At 43.4% G+C, this 23,817-nt stretch overlaps 2 protein-coding genes across 5 annotated transcripts in view; one reads left to right on the top strand and one right to left on the bottom strand.

Moving 5' to 3' along the window:
• MYH10 (myosin heavy chain 10) overlaps positions 1 to 20,319 on the top strand; it is a 104,233-nt gene extending 83,914 nt beyond the window's left edge. For 2 of the 3 annotated variants that reach the window (XM_075169773.1, XM_075169772.1), the window contains 19 exons: positions 524 to 661; positions 1,202 to 1,325; positions 3,562 to 3,733; positions 4,522 to 4,734; positions 4,836 to 4,980; positions 6,417 to 6,623; positions 7,689 to 7,793; positions 8,855 to 9,007; positions 9,349 to 9,597; positions 10,154 to 10,366; positions 10,871 to 11,083; positions 12,381 to 12,542; positions 14,003 to 14,131; positions 15,366 to 15,454; positions 15,700 to 15,823; positions 15,931 to 16,139; positions 17,013 to 17,121; positions 17,504 to 17,676; positions 18,631 to 20,319. In XM_075169773.1, the coding sequence (XP_075025874.1) occupies positions 524 to 661; positions 1,202 to 1,325; positions 3,562 to 3,733; positions 4,522 to 4,734; positions 4,836 to 4,980; positions 6,417 to 6,623; positions 7,689 to 7,793; positions 8,855 to 9,007; positions 9,349 to 9,597; positions 10,154 to 10,366; positions 10,871 to 11,083; positions 12,381 to 12,542; positions 14,003 to 14,131; positions 15,366 to 15,454; positions 15,700 to 15,823; positions 15,931 to 16,139; positions 17,013 to 17,121; positions 17,504 to 17,676; positions 18,631 to 18,775 (3,072 nt within the window). In that variant the 3' untranslated portion in view covers positions 18,776 to 20,319. Of the gene's footprint in view, positions 1 to 523; positions 662 to 1,201; positions 1,326 to 3,561; positions 3,734 to 4,521; positions 4,735 to 4,835; positions 4,981 to 6,416; positions 6,624 to 7,688; positions 7,794 to 8,854; positions 9,008 to 9,348; positions 9,598 to 10,153; positions 10,367 to 10,870; positions 11,084 to 12,380; positions 12,543 to 14,002; positions 14,132 to 15,365; positions 15,455 to 15,699; positions 15,824 to 15,930; positions 16,140 to 17,012; positions 17,122 to 17,503; positions 17,681 to 18,630 lie in introns of those variants that run through there. The other variant, XM_075169774.1, reaches the window with a different exon arrangement.
• A 1,603-nt stretch (positions 20,320 to 21,922) lies between these two features.
• NDEL1 (nudE neurodevelopment protein 1 like 1) overlaps positions 21,923 to 23,817 on the bottom strand; it is a 29,209-nt gene continuing 27,314 nt past the window's right edge. For both annotated transcript variants that reach the window (XM_075169775.1, XM_075169776.1), the window contains exon 9: positions 21,923 to 23,692. In XM_075169775.1, the coding sequence (XP_075025876.1) occupies positions 23,605 to 23,692 (88 nt within the window). In that variant the 3' untranslated portion in view covers positions 21,923 to 23,604. The remainder of the gene's footprint in view (positions 23,693 to 23,817) is intronic.

The following is a 23,817-nucleotide window of genomic DNA, read 5'->3' as shown; positions in this document are numbered from 1 at the left end:
ATGAATAGAAGCACAATACATTATTACTTTTCTAGTCATATCTAGCTATTTGTGCCAGTATCTGAACCATTTCAGCTGTAATATTGAGATCTAGATTCATACTGAAATCAGGAGATCTGTTTCCTATGGCGTCTCTTCCCAGATACTTGCATTTTTACACCAGATGCTCTATTCAGATGCAGTATGCCAGGAAGTATTTGACATAAAGCCTGATCTGATTTCGTTTTCATTAAGTAGATTATTTTATGTTCCGAATTACAAAGGTGAAAGATTCTAGTGAAGTGAGTGTATGTTTCCTAGACAGCATGTTTCAGCCAAAGCTGAAATAAGAGTATAAAAAAATCCATATGTATCACATGGCCCTTAATTTCATTACCAGATCATTGATATAAATGAATCTAACAAAAAGCAAATGCATTTTTAGTGTTAGTTAGGGCAGATGCATTTTTTTCACCAATTTAAAAAAAAAATTAACACATGGGTAACCTGGAAAATGCACAGATACAATTGCCTTTCTTTCCAGGACCTGGAGGAACAGCTTGATGAGGAGGAGGGAGCTCGACAGAAGTTGCAGCTTGAAAAAGTGACAGCTGAAGCTAAGATCAAGAAGATGGAGGAAGAGATCCTACTGTTGGAGGACCAAAATTCCAAATTTTTGAAGGTGAGACCAGTATGCACGGTGGAGATTCTGCATGGTACCAAGTGATAGCTCTCAAAACATTTGAGACTGCTGTTATGATATCTATAGAGTTTGCGCCTGAAGACTTGTGGGGTTTGAACAAGTTGAAGCTAAGACACTTAGAGCTTCTTTTAAACTGACCTTTAAAAGGGAGGTATTTGCCATGCATTCTTTCCAATTTCATGAGTCTTCCAAATCTAAGAGCTGGAAACAGCGTTTATCGTAGCTACTGTTGTTCTTTGCTAACAGATTTCCAAAAGTGTGCAACAAAGGCTGTCCTAAAACCCGGCCTCCTGTGTGTTAAATTCCAAGTCTCGCTTTCTTGGAAAACAAATGTTCATGTTTCTATACTATTCCAATTCATCCTTAATATTGACAGATCAGTCACTTGAAATAAAATCTGTTTTATATATCCTGTATGAGACCTCTATATGGATTTTGTATATCCAGTTATTTGTGCTGCTTAGAGACTCTTCAAATTGTATTTTAGAAGTTATTCTTTCTCCCCTTTCTCCTAACTAGGAAAAGAAGCTGATGGAGGATCGAATTGCTGAATGTACTTCTCAGCTGGCTGAAGAAGAAGAAAAGGCCAAAAACTTGGCCAAACTCAAGAACAAGCAGGAAATGATGATCACCGATTTGGAAGGTTTGTTCTTACTACATTTGCCTATTAACAGCTTGGACATCATGCTAGAAAGGAATGGATCACTTATTACAATGTATGCAGTATCTGGTCCAGTCTGCTAAGTGTAACCTTATATGTAGATACCTTAATGGCTGTTATTTTTACTTAAATCTTGAAAGACGTTTGTGTGGCTTGGAAGACTTGTTGCATTTGGCTGCTCAGTCGTTCTCACGTTTAACTTGTTTTTCATTTTTGAGAATCCATTTCATTTATAGACACACTCAGAAATCCATGTTGTTGCATGCATCCCTTAGTAACAAGGTAAAACATCTGTCTCTTGGGAAGTTGCTACACTTTTCTATAATAACACATTAGAACAACGTATTTCTGGAAGAATGTTAGTAGGCATTCATTAGGCTTTAGTATTTTTTGAATAAGCAAATCTGAATTGTTTTGCTTTTCTTAATGCTTTGTTTATCTAAAATGGTTCAATTTCTTTGGCCATTTATTTCTGACTGTTTTGCCTGTGTTGTCACAGGCTAAACTAGCCCTATATGTAACCTTCATTGATTTTATGTGGTTTTGTTTTTAATTAGTTATGGCTGTAAATAGCTATTGTGCAACTTTAATGAACTGCCAAATCAAAGTTGCAAAATATAAGGCAAAGTTGCTCTCTGTACCCTGATTTGGAAATAGTTTGTTCACTTACTATATTATATTATGGCCTGTCTTGCTCTATATATTTTAAAACTGATGTGCTTATGGAAGAATACCGGAGTTTAATCTTATCTGTATAGGAAGGCATTGAACTAATAGGGATAGTAGGTGATTGATGTACCTCTTCTTTAAAAATCATATTCAGAGACCTTAAGATAGGCATAAATACCTTTACACACAGGAAAATAATGCTGGAGTAGTTGTGTGCTTAAATCAGGACTAGTGTTTCTGAAGAGACTTGACAGATGTGTTTAGTTACGGTACCATTCCAAGACTGATGATCGTAGAAATGGAGATTAAAGCTTAAATATAAGGCATGCAATTTCTTGGCTAGTAAAGCATAGTAAAATGATATTTACTCTTTGAGATGATTCAAGAAGCCATTAAGGTCTCTCTGCTAGGGTCTTGGCACTGCTAGGTACCAAAATTTGGAGGGAGGAAAAAAAAAACCCCAAACCTAATTCAGTTGACTGTGAGCTTTATCAATTACAAAATTGGGTCTTATGACACTGTTCTAACTGTCACTCACCAGAAATATAATGTAAAAACAGAGGGAAAAGTGCTATTTTTTTTAATTAGGAATTGTTTAGGGAAAAAGTGTTTCTTTAGATTGTCTAGAAAATCCCAAATAGTCCTGGGTGGCTCTAAGAGGTGATTCTTGAACATGGCTCCCTTTCCATGTAGAAGATGATGTCCTAATCCAGTAGCAGGCTTAGGAAGGGTGTGAGAGAAATCTCTGTATTGAGTATTGAACAAGTCTAATAACTTATATTTATGCTAATGCGTGTAGAATTGTACTAATGCTATGCTAAGCAAAACCTTCCCGTGACTTAAATATATTACATACCTGGTCATTAGCTAACTGTAAACAACGCAGCCAGTAACTATCTTAATCAGGCAACAGGCAGATCACCTAAATGTATTTTTTTGCTATGACACTGGTAACTGGATGGCCTTCACAAAGGAATACCTTAGGGCAGAAGTATCTTGGCTACACAAATAAATTACTGGAAGCTACCAGGTTTGCAAAGTCTTGCTAAATATCAATGGGATGTGAGTTAGTGGCACAGATACTTGCAAAAATGGTTTATCCAAGTTTTCTTCAAGCTATGCTATTTTCCAGTAGTCCTTTTGGAGTCTAGCCTAGCCCTTCCAAAACTATGCAAGCCATCATTTTTTCCAGTCCATAGTTGTTCTTCATTTTTGAATCCTGATGTCTATGATCATCTGGCCTAGCAGCTCAAACTGCTCTTTATCCCATTCCTTATTTTCTGTCAAGATGAGGTTATGCTTCTGTTCCCTTACTTCAGACTTTTTTCTCCAGTCATTGACTTTTTCTTGACTTTCTATCTAAATCATACAGTTCTACTTTGCTATTTCATCTTTCCCAGTCACCCTTCCAGCTGCAGACTGGAGAAAGAATTGTCACAGCATAAACTAAACTTCCCACCCTTCTTGCCACCCCATTGCCCTGCCCCTGAACCTTCTAAGGATGACAAGAGAAAAAATTGCTTATAAATATAATTCTTTGCTTCCTTAGAGCGCTTAAAAAAGGAGGAGAAGACCCGTCAAGAATTAGAAAAAGCTAAAAGAAAACTTGATGGTGAAACAACAGACCTACAGGACCAAATAGCTGAGCTGCAAGCCCAGATTGAAGAACTGAAGATCCAGCTGGCCAAGAAAGAGGAAGAACTGCAAGCTGCTCTTGCTAGGTCAGAGCATGACAGGGCTTATGACTACAGAAGTGTGGTAGAAACCTACTTTCCCAGACAGAATTTCAGCTGACTGCAAACTTATCAGTTAGAACTGGGAATGTTAAAGCAGAAGCCAGTTCACGTTGTACTAGAGCATCTTTAGATACCTGTGTGCTGTGCATAGACATGGCAAAAAAGGAATTCAGTGTTTTATCAGCATTCTTGCTCTACAAAGCTCCAAAACCAATGTTTCACCAGGGTATAATAGCATCTGGGCTCTGGAAGCTTTTTTACTCTCCCAGAGTTCAGCCTCAGGAGGGGGGGAAAAAAAACATGTAATTCTCAGAGAGCCTTCTTAATCGTCAAACTACTTGACAATGTATGTCCTACTCAATCATTGAAAGATTTGTGTGGTAGTCCTGCAGCGGCATATTATAATATAAAATGAACACCTCTTGTATTTTTTGAGTAATGATCCATAATTTTGTGGGAAGAGAAAATTCTACAGACAGGGTGCATTTTTGGGACAGTGTTGAGATCTACAGAACGGGAATACTTGAATGTAAACTTGAAAGCTTCATCATTCTAGTAGTGCGTCTGTAGCACCTGGGGCACTGTGCTTGTTTGGATCTTGAGAATAACAGTGCAGTAGTGGCTTTCTATCTGTGAAGTTTTAGAAGGTCTATTTTATTCTAGTGGGAAAGTTGAGTTATCATTTGTGTACATAATTTAAATAACACTAGATGGTTACGAGAATAGATCTGAAGCTACGGAATATCATTAACTGTTGTGCCTCTGTTTAACAGAGGTGATGAAGAAGCAGTTCAGAAAAACAATGCACTGAAAGTGATAAGAGAGTTGCAGGCTCAAATTGCAGAACTCCAGGAGGATCTTGAATCTGAGAAGGCATCACGCAACAAGGCGGAAAAGCAGAAAAGAGATTTAAGTGAAGAATTGGAGGCTTTAAAAACTGAACTGGAAGATACCTTGGATACCACTGCAGCACAGCAAGAGCTGAGGTAGGATCATATGTCTGTGTAAGAAGTCACCATTAAAATTTGTCTTTAATTTACAAAAGACTAAAATGTTGATTTTTGATAACCATTGATGCTTCCTCTAGGACAAAGCGAGAGCAGGAGGTGGCTGAACTGAAGAAAGCAATTGAAGAGGAAACCAAAAACCATGAAGCACAGATCCAGGAAATCAGGCAAAGGCATGCTACTGCGCTGGAAGAGCTCTCTGAACAACTTGAACAGGCCAAAAGGGTGAGAAGAAAATGAATTACAGAAATACATTTTTCTGCTTCAGGACTTTTTATAAGTAACATAAGTGTTGTGGTCTCTTCCACTGATTTCTGCAGATCTAAGTTGTCCTCTATACATGCATAACAATTGCAATTGAATCAAATATATCCTGCTGGTTTTAATATATTGCAACTATTAGACAGTCTTGGCATCTATTTGAAAAGTGTTCATTAGACTTGGAAACAGTGCACCTAGAGATAAATTCTTGTAGTACTTCTGTGGGAATTCTCCAGCAGCCCACATGCTTATTTGGTGAAAAGCAGTTGTCTGCATGAGTGAACTGCAGAATGCTTCCAAATAAGGTAACTGTAATGTCGGCACTCACAAATCACGAACCGTGAGTACAGGTAGCGTAAAAGTTCTTCCATCCACTCTTAACTTTATGCTCTTACTGTGACCTCCAGTGCTAGATATCTGTGGAGTATCTTGCCGATTTGCACAGCTGTATTGTGTTCTCTGGCAACCACCACCAGAGCAGGCAGGAGGAGGCACACCTGGGTGGCATGGGTCCTACTAGTGTAGCTTGAGTGTCTTCTTCAAAAGTAGAATTATTCCAACACTGCCAAAAAAAAAAGTATCTTTAGTTTGTGAAATTATAGTTCTGGTCATTCACAAATGTATGCATGGACAGTTCATATACTGTAGTAATATTTTTATGTAGGGAGTACTTCACAAGCTTCCTTAGTTTAAAATACTAAGTGAGAAACATGATGGTTAAAGCTGGTGGAAATTATAGTTTATTCATCTCAAGATCTTATGCATGTCTTCTGCTCCTTATCCATTAAATATTCTCAGTAAGAGCATGAAAAGATGGAAAAATACCCTGCAATCTTAAACAAAGGTCCTGTGATAAGATGATGTCAGTTCTGGTGATATAGTAAGAATGGCACTTAAACATCCCTTATGCCAATTATTACTTTTTTAAAAAGGTTTTTGACAAACATCAGTGCAGTGTTGAAAAGTGCTTTGTTATGCACTTCCAGGCTGCTACGCCTACTAAAACCAGGGCAGCTTTAGTTGATATCTTTCCTTTTATTTCTGTGAGATGAGCCATGCTGATCTGTTAATGGGCACATTCCTTCCTACTTACAGTGCTACTCAAACAGTCATTTTACAGCACTGACATCCCAGATCTTGTTGAATTCATAGAAGTATCTTCTGGTCCTCACTGTTACCTGTGATATCTGAGAGTGGAATAACTTGCATTAACTTAGTCTTTGGCTACCATATACAGAAGGTTACATGGCAGCATTTTAAACACTTCCTACTTAGAACTTGCTGAGCACTTGTGTTATGTTTGAACTTGTAAACCTGATTTGCTGGACTGAATATTTTTAGCAGAAAACTTTATTGATATGTAACAAAGTGTTGAATTTCTTTCCTTCTGTTTTTCCTAGTTCAAAGCAAATCTTGAAAAAAACAAGCAAGGCCTAGAGTCTGACAACAAGGAATTAGCCTGTGAAGTGAAGGTACTGCAGCAGGTCAAGGCAGAGTCTGAACATAAGAGGAAGAAGCTTGATGCTCAGGTACAAGAGCTAACCGCTAAGGTCACAGAAGGAGAAAGACTGAGGGTGGAACTGGCGGAGAAAGCTAACAAGCTGCAGGTAAGGCTGTATGGAAGTTCTAAACTGCTGAAAAATACGCAAGAACGCAAAAGCCTTAACCGTATGCAGAAATGGCTAGGAGAAATGACTTTCAAAGATGCAGCTAGGTCTACAGGAACTGGGTCTGTATTTGATGTGGGAAGTGATCTCAGTCATGCACTCCTGTACTTGAGGGGCCTTAAAGTGGTGATGTGCCTCAGGTGGAGATAGCTGGACAGCCATGACATTAATCCTGAACTTTTTGGGCTAGTGAGAATTATGGTGGCTTCTAAGTATATGGCTTCCCATCCTGGAGACCAAATCCTGTAGGAGGCTCTAGTGACAGCTGGCCTACATGTTTTTAGCTTGGATATGGAATTGAGTAGATTGGGTGGAGCTCATTTGTAGGTATGAGCAAAAAGGTACTGATTGACGATGGCTACAGGTTTCCTTTTGTGCTTCAAAGTTGGGAGTTTGACAGATAGGGATTGCAAATAAAGGCCTATTCTTCTGGGAAATGGAAAAAATGGACAAAATGCAGTCAGGGCTGACTTTTAAACCACAGCAACGAGTACCTTAGGTAAATCAAGCTAAAGTGCTTCAAAAGGAAGTGGCCCAGTTCTTTTCAGAGGAAGCTTTCAGGCAGTCTCTCACTGTATATACAAGTAGTATAGCCTAAAATAGCAAGAGTGGGCACCTGGCAGTAATGTTTTCTCTTGCAGTGATGCTTTAAACCCGGCTGCCACCCTGATAATACCTGAATTAATAGTCCTGTAAAATATATGGTCCTATAATTAAAAATAGCATTTAAGTCTGAATGCAGACACTGGAATGACGTGCTCTGCTAAATAGTGTGCCTAACTCGTTATATTATACCCTTAAGTTCAAGATTGACATCCAACTTCAAGTTTCTAACCAAACTTCAGTATTTTTAGCTTGTTGTATCTTTGTACTGGGATTTATTGTTGTCTTGCCATACCTGGAATTTGTTGAGGTTTCGTGTTCTGCAATTCCAGCTCCCAGTGGGACGTAGGCTTTGCTGTGAGTCAGCTGCATGCTGTTACCTTTAGACTGCTTGCTTTGCAGAACGAGTTGGATAATGTCTCAAGTCTCCTGGAGGAAGCAGAGAAGAAAGGCATTAAGTTCGCCAAGGATGCGGCTAGTTTGGAATCTCAGCTTCAGGATACACAGGTGTGTGTGCAGTGAAGCTTGAACTTTGCACTGAAGCTTTGTTCCTCATTGAAATGCTAACTGCATAACAGAAAATACATTTTCATTCATGGTTTGGAAAGTCCCTTGGGTAGAAGCTGTATTTCCTATTGCAGTCTAGTGAAATGCAATGTATAATGACTGCTCAGCTACATGTGGAGCCAATTTTTCATTATCTAAGATTCACTACTTGATAGACTGTAGCCTTTCAGTTTCTCTTTTATTTCTTAGTCTTGGTGGGAGAGAAGTATTAAGTCAAAAAAACCTTTTCAAATAGAATGTTAATGTAAATAAGATCCTTGGGGTATATGAAGGGCATGAGGGATAATACCCTGCCTTTTACTGACAGCTTAAGTTCTTAAAACTGCCAGTGTTTGTTTTTGAGTTAAATAATGCAGCTTTATGCATGTATTCATCACTTAAATATACTTTTTTCCCCCTGTATAAAAATGCATATGGTGACTACTTGAATGATGTTAATCACAATTGGAGAGGTCTGTGAGGAAGAGGATGGGGGAGGGGGGATGGTGGTTACACCTTTTATTAGTTTCTGTTATGACAGAAGTTTCCACTGCCAAATTACAGCTATCTTTAAACTGACCTTTATATTTAAGCAATGCAGCAAAACTTGGAAGCATGCTGCCATTGCAGGATTTGCTGTTATATATTCTTCCCAGGTGGTTTAAAATAGGCACTATATATGCTTGTCTGAAAGAAGAAAAATAAATTTTGAAGGTGACTTCTGTGCTCGTCCCATTAAAGATGGAAAAGTATTGTCCATTAACTTCTAGAATCTGTGGCATGGATTCCATGAGCAGAAATATGCTTTATAAAAGCTTAAGTGTGCCCAAAATGAATGAGCAGTGCCTTTCTGAAAACCCAAATTACAGGTATCTTCATAAGCATGTCCTTGTACAAAAGTGCTGTGAGAAAAATAATCAAACCTGAAACTCCATGTAGAGTAACAGAGGGTGGTAGCCCAGGGCCACAGTTAACACACTATGAACGAAACTGAACTTTGAATATGCCCATTTGTGTAACAGGAGCTGCTTCAGGAAGAAACCCGCCAGAAACTCAACCTGAGCAGTAGGATTAGGCAGCTGGAAGAGGAGAAGAACAACCTGCAAGAGCAGCAGGAAGAAGAGGAGGAGGCCAGAAAGAACTTGGAGAAACAGATGCTCGCCTTGCAGTCCCAGGTAAGCTATTATAAATGACAGGACTTCTGTAAGGCCTACACATTCCAGGTAGGATGAACTGGTGTCCCAAATCTCTTGGAAAAATGTCATGTAATTTGCACACGTGCTAGACCAGATTTCGGAATAAAATTTCCTGTGGTCTTTCTCCATTGCAATAATGACTAGTACAACTAACTGCAATGGGCAGGACTTTCCCCTACTTAATATCCTGCTAGCTCACAATTTTTGTGTTACTTTAGCTAGCAATAATATCCATTTCTGGTTTTGTATTTTGGACCTGATGCCTTTCTTTCCTTCTCCTGGTGCACTAAGGAACATTATTTTCTTTTATTAAATTTCAGTTGGCTGATGCTAAGAAAAAGGTAGATGATGATTTGGGAACCATTGAAGGCTTGGAGGAAAACAAGAAGAAATTATTGAAGGACATGGAGTCCTTAAGCCAGCGCCTAGAGGAGAAGGCAATGGCTTACGACAAACTGGAAAAGACAAAGAATCGCCTGCAACAAGAGCTGGATGACTTGATGGTAGATCTAGATCATCAGCGCCAGATTGTCTCTAACTTGGAGAAAAAGCAGAAGAAGTTTGATCAGGTAGTCTAGTTTCCTGTCATCTTGCTGCTTTCTATGATTTTTAAATGGCATCTTGTTTATATTGTTGCTGCATAAATGAGCCTTGTATAAAGAAGAATCTGACGAGTGCTGTGGTTATTGATAAATCTTTTGTGAGCAACTTGGCCTTTGTTAAGAGTAACTTGTCACTTATAATTTCAGTGAGCTAAATGCCAGCTTTGAGTCTTGTTAGATCAAGTAATAAGCTCTTTATATACAAAAAGGAAATTATATTGGAACAAAAACTTAAGAGTATTATTGTAATCCCTCAAGATAGACTAAGAAAGGATGTGAAGACTGAAAGATGAAAATAATATAAAACTTATTTAATCTTGATTAGTAGCTTGCTTTCTTCATCTCATCCCAGAGTAGCTGTAGCTGTTTTCTTACTAGCACTTTGATCAAGATTGAGAGACTAGACAGTTTCTGAAGGCCAATTAGACTTAGAGCATTAACTACTTCATTGACTAAAACACCGGAGGCAGGAAGGACCTGATTATAGAACTTATGAGATGGATTAATTATTTCTTATGTTCAGATGCTGGCAGAAGAAAAGAACATTTCTGCCAGATATGCAGAGGAAAGAGATCGTGCTGAAGCAGAAGCAAGGGAGAAGGAAACCAAAGCACTGTCCCTGGCTCGGGCTTTGGAAGAAGCCCTGGAAGCTAAGGAAGAATTTGAAAGACAGAACAAACAGTTGCGTGCAGATATGGAAGACTTAATGAGCTCTAAAGATGATGTGGGCAAAAATGTAAGTACGTTTCCACACCCTGTGTTGTTATGTACTGCATAGGGAATAACGCAGGAAAACTCCCTGGCTGGAGAAGTATATTTGATGTAAATATAGAACTTTTTGAAGCTGATTTATAACCCAAAATTCTGGAGGAATTAATGCCCAGAATAAGGGGGTGGTCTTATTAATATCAGGCCTCTTCAAAAGATGCGAAGACATGGAGAGCAGAAGTTTGCTGGCCAAATGACTAATGGCACCTGCGCTAGATTAAAGAGCTTGACTCATAACTACTTTTTCTCTGTGACATTGCACAGCTCACCTCTCCAATCATCTGCATAGATGTTTGTTGGGTTCTCTAATACAGACCTAGAGATGCTGCTCTGCCTGTTCTGATTCATTGTCCAATTCAGAGCATCACAAAATGTAGTGAACTGAGTTCATATAATGCCTTATTTTGTTGTTAATAACTGCTGATGTTGAGATACCTGAAGGAGAGGGTCTGATTTAATGTTTGTGGCGTAGGTCCATGAACTGGAGAAGTCAAAGAGAACTTTAGAGCAACAGGTTGAAGAGATGAGGACTCAGCTTGAGGAACTGGAAGATGAACTGCAGGCCACAGAAGATGCTAAGCTTCGTTTGGAGGTGAACATGCAAGCTATGAAAGCCCAGTTTGAGAGAGATCTGCAAGCCAGGGATGAACAGAATGAAGAGAAAAAGAGGATGCTGGTTAAACAAGTATGTCTATTTTACTGTACTTCATAGTGGGAAGGGTATGAAGATCTTTTGCCAAAGCTCTGTGGCTTCAGTGATAACTTGCTACCATAAAAATAAAACTCTTTGCTTAAAGATCCCATCCTATAGAAATCCCAAGCACTGATCTTTACAAACCATAGAATAGGTCTTGTTGAGGACTGGCCACTGTCAACTGTTAGTATTAGTCTGCTAGTGATGGTCCTCCAAAAGTATTCAACATGCAAGCAGAGGTTTGTCTATTGCTACGTGGGTGTATTTCAAGGACATGGGTATGTTATTTGGACTTTAAAGCCCATGTTATTTGATGTAAATCCATGGATGCCAAGATAGACTGAAAGACTGTAATTAAGTGAACTGTTTCCTAAATGAAAATCATGGCAAAGATTCCAGATTTGCCAGACTTAAGAATTCTAGTAACACAAGCAGATCAGAAGAGACTCAAGAAATGCCTTTAAAATTTCATGCTTGTAAGAGAAGATGGCTCTAAGTTAACATTAAGCTTTGAGGAAAAAACACCCAATATTTCAAGATTTATCACAATAAACAAAAATGTACAATTACTAAGAATCACCAATATAGAGATCTCTTAGAAATACACATGGCCTGGAGGGTTTTTGAAGTTTCCTGCAATGCAAAATTGCTATTGTCTTGCACTGGGCAAGAGCTCTTGACCTCGCGTGAGGAGGGAGGCTTGCTTCAAAACAAAATATATTCTTTCATGTTGATAACCTGTGGCATTTCTGGCTCAGTTTTATTTTTGCATAAGTTTGGCTTAGTTCGTGTTGGCTTGCTGCTTAGGTACTTTTCTGTTTCGTTTTGAAAAAAAGTTGTTGGTATATATATGCTAGTAGCACGGCTGTTTCAAAAGGAATGATTTCTTTCTTTTCTTGAGAAAATAATGTGGTTCTGCTTCTTATTTTCCTCTTAGTGGTTCAATCAGAATAAGTGACATCTGCCCTAGAGTGATACCTAAATGTGGCTAGATGTGCTGGGCAAGAAGCTGATCGCTAAGTGGCTGAACAGATGAAATGGAAATGCTTCAGATGCTGAGTTATTCTCTTTGTTTTCCTTTTTGTCAGTTCAGAGATCTCTGCTTCCAATTTGTGGATTTGTTTTTGCCATCTGCAGTGTATTCCCATGTAGCTTGCATTCTGTAGTCTTTTCCAACTGAGTAATGTTCTGCTCTGCAAAGACCTTTTGGAGTCACCGACCATTTTGTTAGGGTTTTGTGTTTGCTCCATTCCTGGAATTGAGCCTGTTAAACGCCTTGATTTCACAGGTGCGAGAGCTGGAGGCAGAACTGGAAGATGAGCGCAAACAGAGGGCTCTTGCCGTGGCAGCCAAGAAGAAGATGGAGATGGATCTGAAAGACTTGGAAGGTCAGATAGAAGCTGCAAACAAGGCTCGAGATGAAGCAATCAAACAGCTACGTAAGCTCCAGGTAGGCACAGCTAATCAACTGAGCTGCTTTCTCTCCTGGTGACAGTCTGACAAGGGTGTTGCTTTTCATTAAATATATTGAAGGCAAAAGGAGTATCAGAATTGACTATGCTGACATATGTCATAGAGTATCTGGCCTGAACTTACCACCTGCTCAAAACTCCTCTCATCATTTTGTCGGTAAGGAGTTAAGATTGTCCCCCACGTACTTCTATTCAGGAGTCATCTTTTTCTTTATTTCAACACTGTGCATAAAAATTTACTGAGTATTGCTTTCTAGGCTGCATTTTTAAAATTTGTGGTTGTTTGTAACTTTGAATTTACTAATTTGAGCTCAGCTCCTGCTGACTGCTGCTTCTTCAAGTTGTTGAACTTTTTAAGGCGTTTTCAGCCAAAAACGCTCCAGAGAAAAAGGAGTAAATTTTAGTTGCTTTTAAAAAGCTCCAAGTTGCCCATTCTTTTTAGTTTGGCAAGAAAAAAAACAGTCCTTCTGTGAAGGATTTATTTCCCATTCCCAGAAAAATATTCAACATTTGGTACAGTTCAGTTTTGCCAAAAATTTTCAGTGCCATGGCCCAAAACTGCAGGAGTATGAGGCCATGGAAGACCATGTAAAGCATATGGCAAATTAAATTGCCTTTCTGCCCTGTCCATTTTATTCTTTGGCAACCCTACTTCAAATCCTACTTCAACTGAATGAGGGCAATTCTGGAACTCAGCCCTGGGTGAAGAGGGAGCATAGGTTAAAGCGAGAAATGCTGGTACCTAGCAGTACCTGGCTTCTCTATTTCAAGAGGACGGGACAGCTAGGGAGTTTATACCTGATCTCTATACGCTTTCAAACAAGCACCTGAAATAAGTGGTCTCATGACTGGGGTATTCTGAAGATGCAGGTACAACTTAAATGCAGTTTCTCCAACTTTCTTACTCTCTTAGCATCTCAAGTCAAGCTCGTGCAGATTAAGATCTCAGTCTGTGTTAACGGTGTTTCTTAAGAGAAGCATAAGTATGTGCTTCTAGGTGTGCAAAATGGTGCTTTGTGTTAGTTCTGCACGGTGAATAGTTTCTCACCTTGCATACTTGTAACAAGTTTTGGTTTTTTTAGTCATTTTAAGTAAATTTTTTTTACAAGTCATTCCATGAGCTTTACCTCTCCATAAGTTTCATGACAAATGTAATTGAGCAGCTCTTTATTAGAGTTTTTTCCTCCACGACATATGCCAGATAAATGAGGTAAAGTCTTATAATGTGATATTTCTGACAAGAAATTGAGTGATGGAAAGATGAGAAAATGAAGTTTTACTATGAAAATAAGAACTGAAAATGCATTTAAATGGAATGAAGCCACTTTGGGAGGAAGATTTTGCCTCTTAAGGGCCAAAATGCTTCAGAGCTAATAATAAATCTTGTGATTGTCCTAATGCAGCATGGCTTTTTCTTTCCTCTGCTTTCCAACTGCAGGCTCAAATGAAAGACTACCAGCGGGAGCTGGAAGAAGCCCGTGCATCCAGAGATGAGATCTTTGCGCAGTCCAAAGAGAGTGAAAAGAAGCTCAAAGGTCTTGAAGCAGAAATACTCCAGCTCCAAGAGGTGAGATTGAAATCCAAGAAATTTGTTTTTCTTGCTAGAGTAAGGCGAAGATCAGAGAGTAAAAGAAGTAAAAAGCAATGTAGTGAGTTGAACAGACAAGTGGGAGCCAGGAGAACTTTCTCTGCCCCAGGTCATTAGTGAACTTCTTGTGGCTTTGTAGGAATCGTTCTAGTAGTCTGGACTTCATTTCTCTGCCTGGGTAGCAGGAGAGCTTTACTACTGCTTAAACAGATTCAAGGCCTCACTAAAATTTGCAAGGTGGTTTGAGAGTCTCTGAAAGGTGCAGTGCAGTGTCAGTGCTGAAGTTGATTATTGTGAATACATAAAAAGGGACAGTCTCTCCAGTACCTCAGTGGACCATTTAAGTCTGTGGAGGTTTATCACTCTGCCCTCTTAGGTCCTCATCCCTCTTATGGGCATGTGTTCCCTCATTGTTGGCAATTTATGTAAGAGCTTTAAGTCTGGCTACCTATCACTTATCTCCCATTATCTCCTTGGTCTGCCCCAAGGTCAAACATCAGCAGAATTGCCTTATGTGAGAGACTGCCTCTTTTTTGTCTTGTATTAGCTGCAGACCGAAGTTTGAAGCAATCGTTCAGATTTCACTACACTTACGTTTGAGCCTTTACAGATAACCTACAACTTACTAGAGCTTCTCCATGTCATTCTTTTGTGCACTTCAAACTCGTCAGTCTTGCCCTTGCAGTGCATTTAATTGTCCTTCTTAGTGAACGCGTGGGTGTTTCTACCACTTAAAACGGTTTTATAATATGAGATTCAGTGCTGTTTATACTATTGTGCTAAAGATTTTATTTTCTATACTTCGCTTGCATTCATGCTATGTACTCTGTAAGAACCTAAAAAATTTGCTAATTTAGTGCCCACTTTGTGAATGTCTTTATTAGAGCATGTGACAGAATGTTTTTCTCCTGCTGTTTAGGGCTTGAGTGTTACTGATGTTCACAGATTTTTTTTTTTTTCCTTAACTTTGTGCAAGGAACACTTCAGGGATGGGGAGAAGTAAATCCATTGTAGTCATATGGCAGTTAAGGGGGGAGGTATCAAGATGATGTGTCCTGCTAGGTTCTACAGCTGTTGCTTCTGCTTATCCATTAAAAGACCTCAGGGATATCGCATTTCACAGCATCTCCTGGAAGTTATTAGAAGGCTAAATTGTTTGCAGAAGTTTTGAGATTCTTAATGTTGTAATGAATCTCTTCCTAAACCTTCACAGGAGTTTGCTGCATCGGAAAGAGCCCGTCGTCATGCTGAGCAAGAAAGGGATGAGTTGGCTGATGAGATTGCAAACAGTGCTTCAGGAAAGTAAGTCATCAAATGTATTAATGATGCATCTGAAGAACTTCAGGCACCAGCAGCTGTAGTTCTCAGTAGTATGCTTGCAAATTCTCTATTGACCTGTCTTCATGATAAAAATTCCTTGTTGTTATGAAGAGAATTGCTGACACAGTAGCTTCTCATGACAATTTGCAATGCCTAAACTATCAGAAGCAAACTAGCCGGTTTGTATCGGCTCTGAACATGTCTTGACCCAAATACTTCCTTTCTAGGTCAGCACTGCTGGATGAGAAGCGCCGGCTGGAAGCTCGTATTGCACAGTTGGAGGAAGAGCTTGAGGAAGAGCAGAGCAACATGGAGCTTCTCAATGAGCGGTTCCGAAAGACCACGCTGCAGGTGAATCCGTTGTTGGCAATACTGTTGGGGCAATTTGTGTTTCAGTGTGCAGTTAAGTGGAGGCTCTGAATAGCACCAAACGATCTTCTATTCTTCTCCTCTGAAAGGTTGACACACTTAATTCTGAGCTAGCTGGGGAGCGGAGTGCTGCCCAGAAGAGCGAAAATGCACGGCAACAGCTGGAAAGGCAGAACAAAGAGCTGAAAGCCAAGCTGCAGGAACTAGAGGGATCTGTGAAGTCTAAGTTCAAGGCAACAATTTCTACTCTAGAAGCCAAGATTGTGCAGCTAGAAGAACAGCTTGAGCAGGAAGCCAAGTAAGGAAGAAAATCTGTTTGCCTGTGTTTGCTCTGTCAGTTGAATGTCTGAAATCTCCATGCCTTAAGATTTTTGTAGGGCTGAGATGTTACCTTACAGCACAGGCATTAGGGTTTATTATCTGGAAACCTACTGTTTAAGGGACACACTTTAACAAGACAGCTGTAAAGTGACTGGGGTGGAAAGTTTCAGAATCTATTTGCTCTGTAACTGAAACTGCTGAATTAACTCTTGAAGTTAACCAGGTGCTAATTGACTGTAGTCCCAGGATCCACAACGTGCTGCAGAAGTTTCTCAAGACAAGACGAAACATCCCCTTGAGACACCTGGTCTCTTTGGTTAGAGGAAGCAAGTTGAACAGCGTAGGCTTGACAGCTTTAGTTAGTCGAGATGAATTCTGTGCTCTGCAGAAGTCTGCTTTCTCCAGTGAGCACTTCCTGCCTGTCCTTTCCATCTCAGTCCTCCAAATATTTTTTTTTTTTTAGCTAGTTCCTCCCAGAAAGACTGAAGGTGGACTGTATTGTCACCGTCTCCAATCCTTTTGTGCTTTTAGCTCTGTGGGAGGACCGTGTTGCTGGTTAGCAATAACTTAAAGCTGCTCTGTTGAATCTCATTGTGAAGAAGCACCTCTCTATCCCTCTTTAGCATGCATACCATATTCATATTGCTCCAGTGCTAATACTTTACTATTTCAAAACTGCATCCCATCCAGCCTCCAGCATATTAAAACCCAAGTTCTGTTGATGGTGGCAGGTATGTTAAGAGGACTCAAGAATCAGTTACACAATGAGACAAGAGCCTTTTAGAAAGGACGGACCTTGTGTTCCTAGACTTCAAGTACTGGGACAAATTATGGCTTTTGATTATTCTAGGGAAAGAGCAGCTGCTAACAAATTGGTGCGTCGTACAGAGAAGAAATTGAAAGAAGTCTTCATGCAGGTGGAGGATGAGCGTCGACACGCAGACCAGTACAAGGAGCAGGTAGGTGGAGGGGCTTAGCTTTTGAGGCCTGTTTCTCAGAAAACACAAATAAAACCATACTTGGAGTAGAAAGGGCTTGTTGAGAAGCGTTTTAATGAAAACATTTGAGGGAACCCCTGTCTTGATCACTAAACCAAGAGTAGCAGTCAAAGCCTGCCTGTGTTAGCTCTGGTGTGATGGTCCACTATGTACCCTGGCATCCCAGACCCAGGCGCTCTGCAGTGTTTCCAGGAGTCCACACTGGAGTCTGCAGTGATGCTGATAGTTCATCTCCAGCTGGGGTGGCCGAGGAGGACGGGGTGTTAACTAACCTTTCTGACCTCTCAAACTGTGGGGATGCAGCTGCTGAGTTTGATCCTGATGACCTGGTTTTGTATTTTAGATGGAAAAGGCAAATGCCAGAATGAAGCAGCTCAAACGCCAGCTGGAGGAGGCTGAAGAGGAAGCCACACGTGCAAACGCTTCCCGACGTAAACTTCAGCGTGAGCTGGACGATGCCACAGAAGCTAACGAGGGCCTGAGCCGGGAGGTCAGCACCCTGAAAAACAGGCTAAGGTAAGTGGTGCCAGCAGCAGCGGGCACGGCTTTATCTAAGCCCTTGGGTCCCCCCAGGCTGTCTCCGTAATGCATCCTTAGGGAGCATCTAGCTGTGGCACTGCAGAAGCAGAGCTGCTGTCGTTAGGGGATGGGTCAAACTGGAGCCTGCTGGAACTGCTGACCAAACCTGATGACGATAGCAAAGAAGCTGCCAGAGCACAGGGACATTCCTGACAACTCTTGGGCCTGAACTCCTTGGAGCTGACACTGGCAGGTTCCCTGGGGTCGCCGGTTCAGTCCAGCCGTAGGTGAACGTGACAGAGGAGACAGCTCAGTCGTGCTTTTCCAGCGGCTGGTTCTGATCCCTTTTTTGCTGACCCACTCTGGTGGGAGTGTTCCAGCGCTTTCCTTGAGAGCAGGTCTTTGGGATCGAGGTCTGTGTCAAGCACAGATGGGAGTCAGTTTTTGTTCTGCACCAGCCTCACCTTTGCTATCTCGACAGGACGAGGAGTTGAGCTGGCAGGCTTGTGGGAATGGCAGGAGGGGTGCAGTGCAGCGCTTACAAATGAGCAGTCAGTTGTGTTTGTGGGTTTGTTGTGTTGTGTGGTTTTTGCTTTGTTTTTGTTTTTTTAAGAGAACCCGCTCTGTTTAGTACTTGGTCTGCATTTGGTGCTTGTACAGAGACAATATTTTAAGTTACTTGGGACTTGCCGAGTTAAGGTGATGGTATAAACTAAGCAGGAATACCAGAGTACCAGAACGTGTGTGCGCACAGCGTGTTGACCCCTTGGTCAGAGAGAGGGTTTCAAAACACCGCATGTGAAATGTGCCCCGTGGTGGCCTGGGGCTGAGCCGCCGCATTCCCCCCCGGCTCAGCAGGGGAGGTCTTCCAGGGGCAGCCACCAGCAGCGGGACTGGGGCTGCGAGCGAGACGTGACCGGTCAGCAATCGCTGTCTGCTTGCTGTTCGCAGGAGGGGGGGCCCCATCACCTTCTCCTCGAGTCGATCTGGGCGACGCCAGCTGCACATCGAAGGGGCCTCTCTAGAGCTCTCGGACGACGATGCGGAGAGCAAAGGCAGCGACGTGAACGAAGCGCAGCCGGCCCCTGCTGAGTAGAGCCCCGTCACACTCTTTGCATGCAGAGACCTCTTACACAGTAGTCGGCAGGAGGAGGACTTTCCTGACCACCGAACTGCCTTGTGGCCCTAAATCTGCCTTACAAAACGTCGGCATGCTACAAGGTTACTTATCATAGGTCAACTATGTCTTAAGGCTCTCCAGCCTCACCATACTGTACCCTGCTTCAGATATAGGTACAACTGCTTTTTTATATATAGTAAACAAAATGGGATCGTCTCTGTTCAGTGCATCTATTTTCCAGATACTCATTGTAAAGCCATTTTATAAAGCATCATGTGAAGGATGAAACTTTTTTTTATCAATACAGAAACTTCATTCCCAGAGGGTAGGTGGTTGGGACAGACCCATTGTCATGACTATGCATGCTTTGTTGTACAGACAACATCCTTCCATTTCTTCTGTGCTCGGACGGCCCTTGGCTGTATTGAGTCTGTTGGATCATTGAAGACCAAACTGCACCTGTATCTTTCTTTTCTCCTAATTGTTGTGATCAGCACACAATCAGCGAGTGAACTGTGAAAAGCCCTTGGGAAGTGTTAGAGGGAAATGTAGGGATGAATGAGTAGTGTCCATTTTTAACCTGCAATATCATTTTGAAGTGTTCTCAGCACCTGCTTCATCAGTTAGTGTTCCTGCAGTACAGGCAGACTGAAATAGCATCACCGTTCCTCACCTGTACAGTACTTCTGCGTTTGTAGAGACCTGCTACTACCATGCCCAACAGATCTGTATATATATTAAGGCTAGTATAATGTGAACACCAGTGGAAAATAAACATAAACACAGGCAAAATTAATTTATTAATGTATGGCTGAGTGAGTTAGTCTTCAGGACATGGAGCCGAGCGGCTGCACTGTGAGACGAGGCTTACGTGGTACCTGAGCAGCCAGCCTGGTGTTTGAGGGAGCCGGTCCGCTGGCCAGCCGAGAGCAGCAGGGCCGCCTGTACTGTGCAGCGTGGGGCTCGTGTGGAGCCTGTGGTTACAGGGTTCAGCGATGGATGTTGCCTGCCTACGAGTTAACATGCCAGTGGATGTGAATCCTTTTTTTTTTGTTTGTTGTTGTTTTTTTTTTTTATTTTGAACAGTATTACAGCGAGTAGTTAGCGTTGTTCTTGTTTAAATAGCTGAAAAACTGACATTACAGAAAGTGCCTTAGACACTACAGTACTAAGACAATGTTACATATATAATTTGCCTATATAACAATGATTTAATGTATTAATTTTGACTGTGCTTCATATCATGTACCTCTCTAGTCCAAGTGGTATTACTGATATTAGTGACAATGAATCAGTGTTAACTAGGAAACTTCCTCTGCCACACGCTCAAAGAACATGGATTTCCTTTTTTGGTTAAAAGCTTTAACATCTGTCGCAAAGGTTTTGTTGTGTGTGTTTGGATATTTTTAATCAAACTGGCTGTTGACCACCAGGCATCTGACTGCAAATATCTTGTTTTCTTGTATACCCATATTTCTAGACAATGATTTTTGTAAGACAATAAATTTATTCATTATAGATGTGGCCGCCTGCTCTGTTTACTTACAGGAAGAGCTATCTCCTGAGGCTGGCATAGACTTAATAAATGAGAATATGACTGGAAGCTGCCTTTTCCCTTCTTACTGGTTTGTTTGCTTGGGTTGTTTTTTTTTTTTTTTTTCCCTTTTATTTTGACCTACAGCATAAATGGCCTTTGACCTTTAATGGCAAGGCACAGCTGGAGCACAAAGGGAGCTGACCTTCAGTACCACCCCTTCTGCCTTTGCCAGGGTCTGGCCTTTTTTCTGAGGAGTTAAATTTCCTGGTTGGGTGTCCTGTGCGCAGTCCCTGCGGTAGTGACAGCGGGGGATAAGGCTGAGGCTAGCGGAAAGCTGCGGGTGCCCTGGGGCTGATCCCTGCTTGGCTCCACTGCTGGGTGAAGGCTGGTGGAGTCTGCACAGAAAATGGGGACCAGGGTGGACCTACATCCGCCCTGGGAGGGGAGAGGTGGGAGTGGGGAAGATGAGAGGTGGGAGTGGGGAAGATGAGAGGTGGGAGTGAGGAAGATGAGAGGTGGGAGTGAGGAAGATGATGAGAGGGTTAAAAACATGATGAGGGGAAAGAGGGCTTGTAGCAGAGAGAGTGGTGGCTGGTGGGGCAGCTGGAAGCCCCTGCCCGGCTCTGCTGCACAGGGCAGTTGGAAATGGTGGAGGCAGGAGCTCCTCTGACCCCTTCAGTGGTGCCTCTGTTTCCAGCTGCCTGCCCTGGGCTCTGGGAGCCTCCCAGTAGCGAGAGGCTGCTGGGGACCCCCGCTGGTCCCAGAGAGCAGCTCCTGGAACCCTGTTCAGTCCTGGACACCTTTTGCTAGAGGATCTCCTTCAACGCTGTGGCTGCTGCTCCTCCGGTAGTTGGGATCACGCTGGGAAAAGCGCAGGGGATGTGGAGGGGCTTTTCCCTACGGCTGTCGTGGCTGACAGACAGCAGGGCGGCTGCAGGCGGCCTCGGCTCTGTGCGAGGCGCTGCCTGGTCAGCGGCGGGAGGCAGGGGCCGTAGCTCCGGCACCACAGCCCCGGCTGTTGGCTGGGCAGCAGGTGCTGGAACAGCTGCCGCGGGGGCGGATTTGCCTTTGCGGGGCGGCTCGGGAGCGCCGGGGCTGGAGCTGAGCCCAGTGGCCTGCGAGAGGCAGCACCGACCTTCCCGGCAGGCGAAAACGCTGCGGGGGGCGGAGCTGGGAGCGGGCACGGCCGGGGCGAGGGCCCCTCCAGACCCAGGGGAAGGGCCCCACGGTGCGGCAGAGGAGGTGGCTTTCAGCTACTGTGAGGAGGCAAAAAGCCCCAGAGGCTGCAGCTGGAGGCCTCTAACACTTCCCCCGACTCTTCCCCGAATCGAATCTTGAAACCCAGGCCTCAGCTGAGCCACCAGGACTTTCCGTGCCAGGAGCAGAGGCTACAGCTGAGGAACGGTGTTTGCGCAGCCCCTGTTCCCCCGTGTGCACAAACTGAAATACAAAGAAACGCCCCAAGGAAAGGGAGGAGGAGCTGCGTGGCAGCGCAGCTCAGCACCGCCAACCCCTCCCTGGGGCTTGGCAGAAAATACTGCATGACAAAACACACCCAGTGCCACTGTTTCTGCAAAATCCACTGATTCCACATTAAAAGAACTTTATTTTTGGAAGATTACTCTCAGTTGTTTGGTTTTTTTTAAACCACATCATGATCTGTGTCACCACGGTGGTATGGTACACTGTCCTATTGAAACATGCCATATAGAATTTGAATAAATAAAGCTACAAAGCCCAAGTTATGTACAAAGATCTTAGGCAAAGATATTATGTTTACAAACCTATGTACAATAAAACAAATGTAAACAGTCAAATGCAGCAGAGGATGCACAGGAAAGGAGGACCATACAAACCCTAACGGCAAGGGGGGACTTCCCACCTCCCTTCTGCTGGGGCCAATGGTTTTTCTCAGCGCTTGTAAATAAACCAACTTGGAGCTGCAGAGCCGACTGAGCGAGACGGACCAGACTGGGAACGACGATTCCTAAACCCACAGATCAAACCCCGGCTGGGTTTGCTGGTTCATTTTAAAAATCCATCGACTCTGAGGCACATAGACAGAGAAATCGCACAAATACGTTGCTTGAAAGACCCACAAGGTACACAGTCGCCCAAAACTGTCACAGAAGCCCGTAGGTGACGCTGTAAAATCCAGTCATATATTACACAGATGGGAACGTGGGTGCGATGGTTATGGGGTCCGGGGAGGGGGTTTCATGGGCAGTACGGCCGGTTGGATTAGTGGCTTCCTAACGCTCTCGCAGAGTCCCTCCTGGGGAGTGCGTTGAAGTCTGACTGATGAAGGCAGGGTACAACGGGGCTGGGAAGCTGTGCTACAGGCACACGGGCACCGTGAGCGTGCTACAGCGGCCGAACACATTACTGCCCTGCAGCTGCGTGGGTGTAGGAGCACCGAGGGAGAACGCTTCAGCCACGCTCAGCCCTGCCAGCTCACACTAAGGCATGTGAAGTTGCGACTGACGCGCGCTGGGCCCGTGACAGTCACCCCAGCGCGCTGCCACCCAGCACCTCCCTCCCGCCCGCCCTGGCCCTGCTCGGCCCTGGCCCCGAGGAGCCCGGCGCTGATGGGCTCGGCCGCCGCTGCCAGCTGGAGGCAGGGCTGCCGGATACGCCCATCCTCCCCTGCCCCCTCCAACACAAGGCCGGAGGCGGACACGCACCAGCAGCGACAGCCACGCATCTGCCCGGCAGTAATTTATTAAGCTGCAGTAACGCAGTCACGTACCTGGACCCGATTCCCAGGCGCAAACGTCCAAAGTGCCATGGCACAGCCTCACCCAGGGCCCCTTTCAAGAGATCGGAGCCGTACGGGGAGGACAGCAGCTGCACGTCCTAAGCAGCAGGATGCTGGAGCAGGCAGGCAGGGAGAAGGGGAGCCTTTAAGAGGAGCGGCCAACGTTTGTGTGATGCCAAACCTAAGTTAGAGAAGAGATAAAGCGAGGGGCCAAGGACTGCCTGGCCGAGGTTTGGCGAGCGAGACTCCTGCATCCCCTGAAAGAGAGCACTGCGTGTCTCAGCTTGTGCAGCACAGGGCGTGGAGCCAAGTCAGAGAACGTCCGCTACAGCAACAGGAGAAAATAAACTGTATTAACATGACATGAAGGGCCGTGAGCACAGGGTCTCCTCTGGCAGCACGGTGCGGGTCGTGTTCCAGTGGGGCGGGAATGGGGAAGAATCGGGAGCAGTTCTTCTCTTGGTGGGCTGAGAAAAGCATCCGCAAGTCCGAACACGACCTCCCGCGGGCTCATACACTCAGGGGGAGCATGCCAGGCGCTGAGGATGGTCGGGATGCTCCCAGTCCGGGGGGACCTTGATCAAAGCCGTTTACTGCCCTGAGAAGCAACAAGAGACAGGCCGTTAAGTGATGAGCAGCCCCAGGAGATGGCACCGCTCACCTCTCCCCACCACCAGCAGCTGGAAGATAGACCCCTCTCCTCCCTCCTCACTGCATCCATCA

Source organism: Calonectris borealis, chromosome 20 (genome assembly GCF_964195595.1).
Source record: "Calonectris borealis chromosome 20, bCalBor7.hap1.2, whole genome shotgun sequence".
Taxonomy (NCBI): domain Eukaryota; kingdom Metazoa; phylum Chordata; class Aves; order Procellariiformes; family Procellariidae; genus Calonectris; species Calonectris borealis.
The sequence above is the reverse complement of the archived record's forward strand: the minus strand, read 5'-3'. Positions and strand labels throughout refer to the sequence as shown.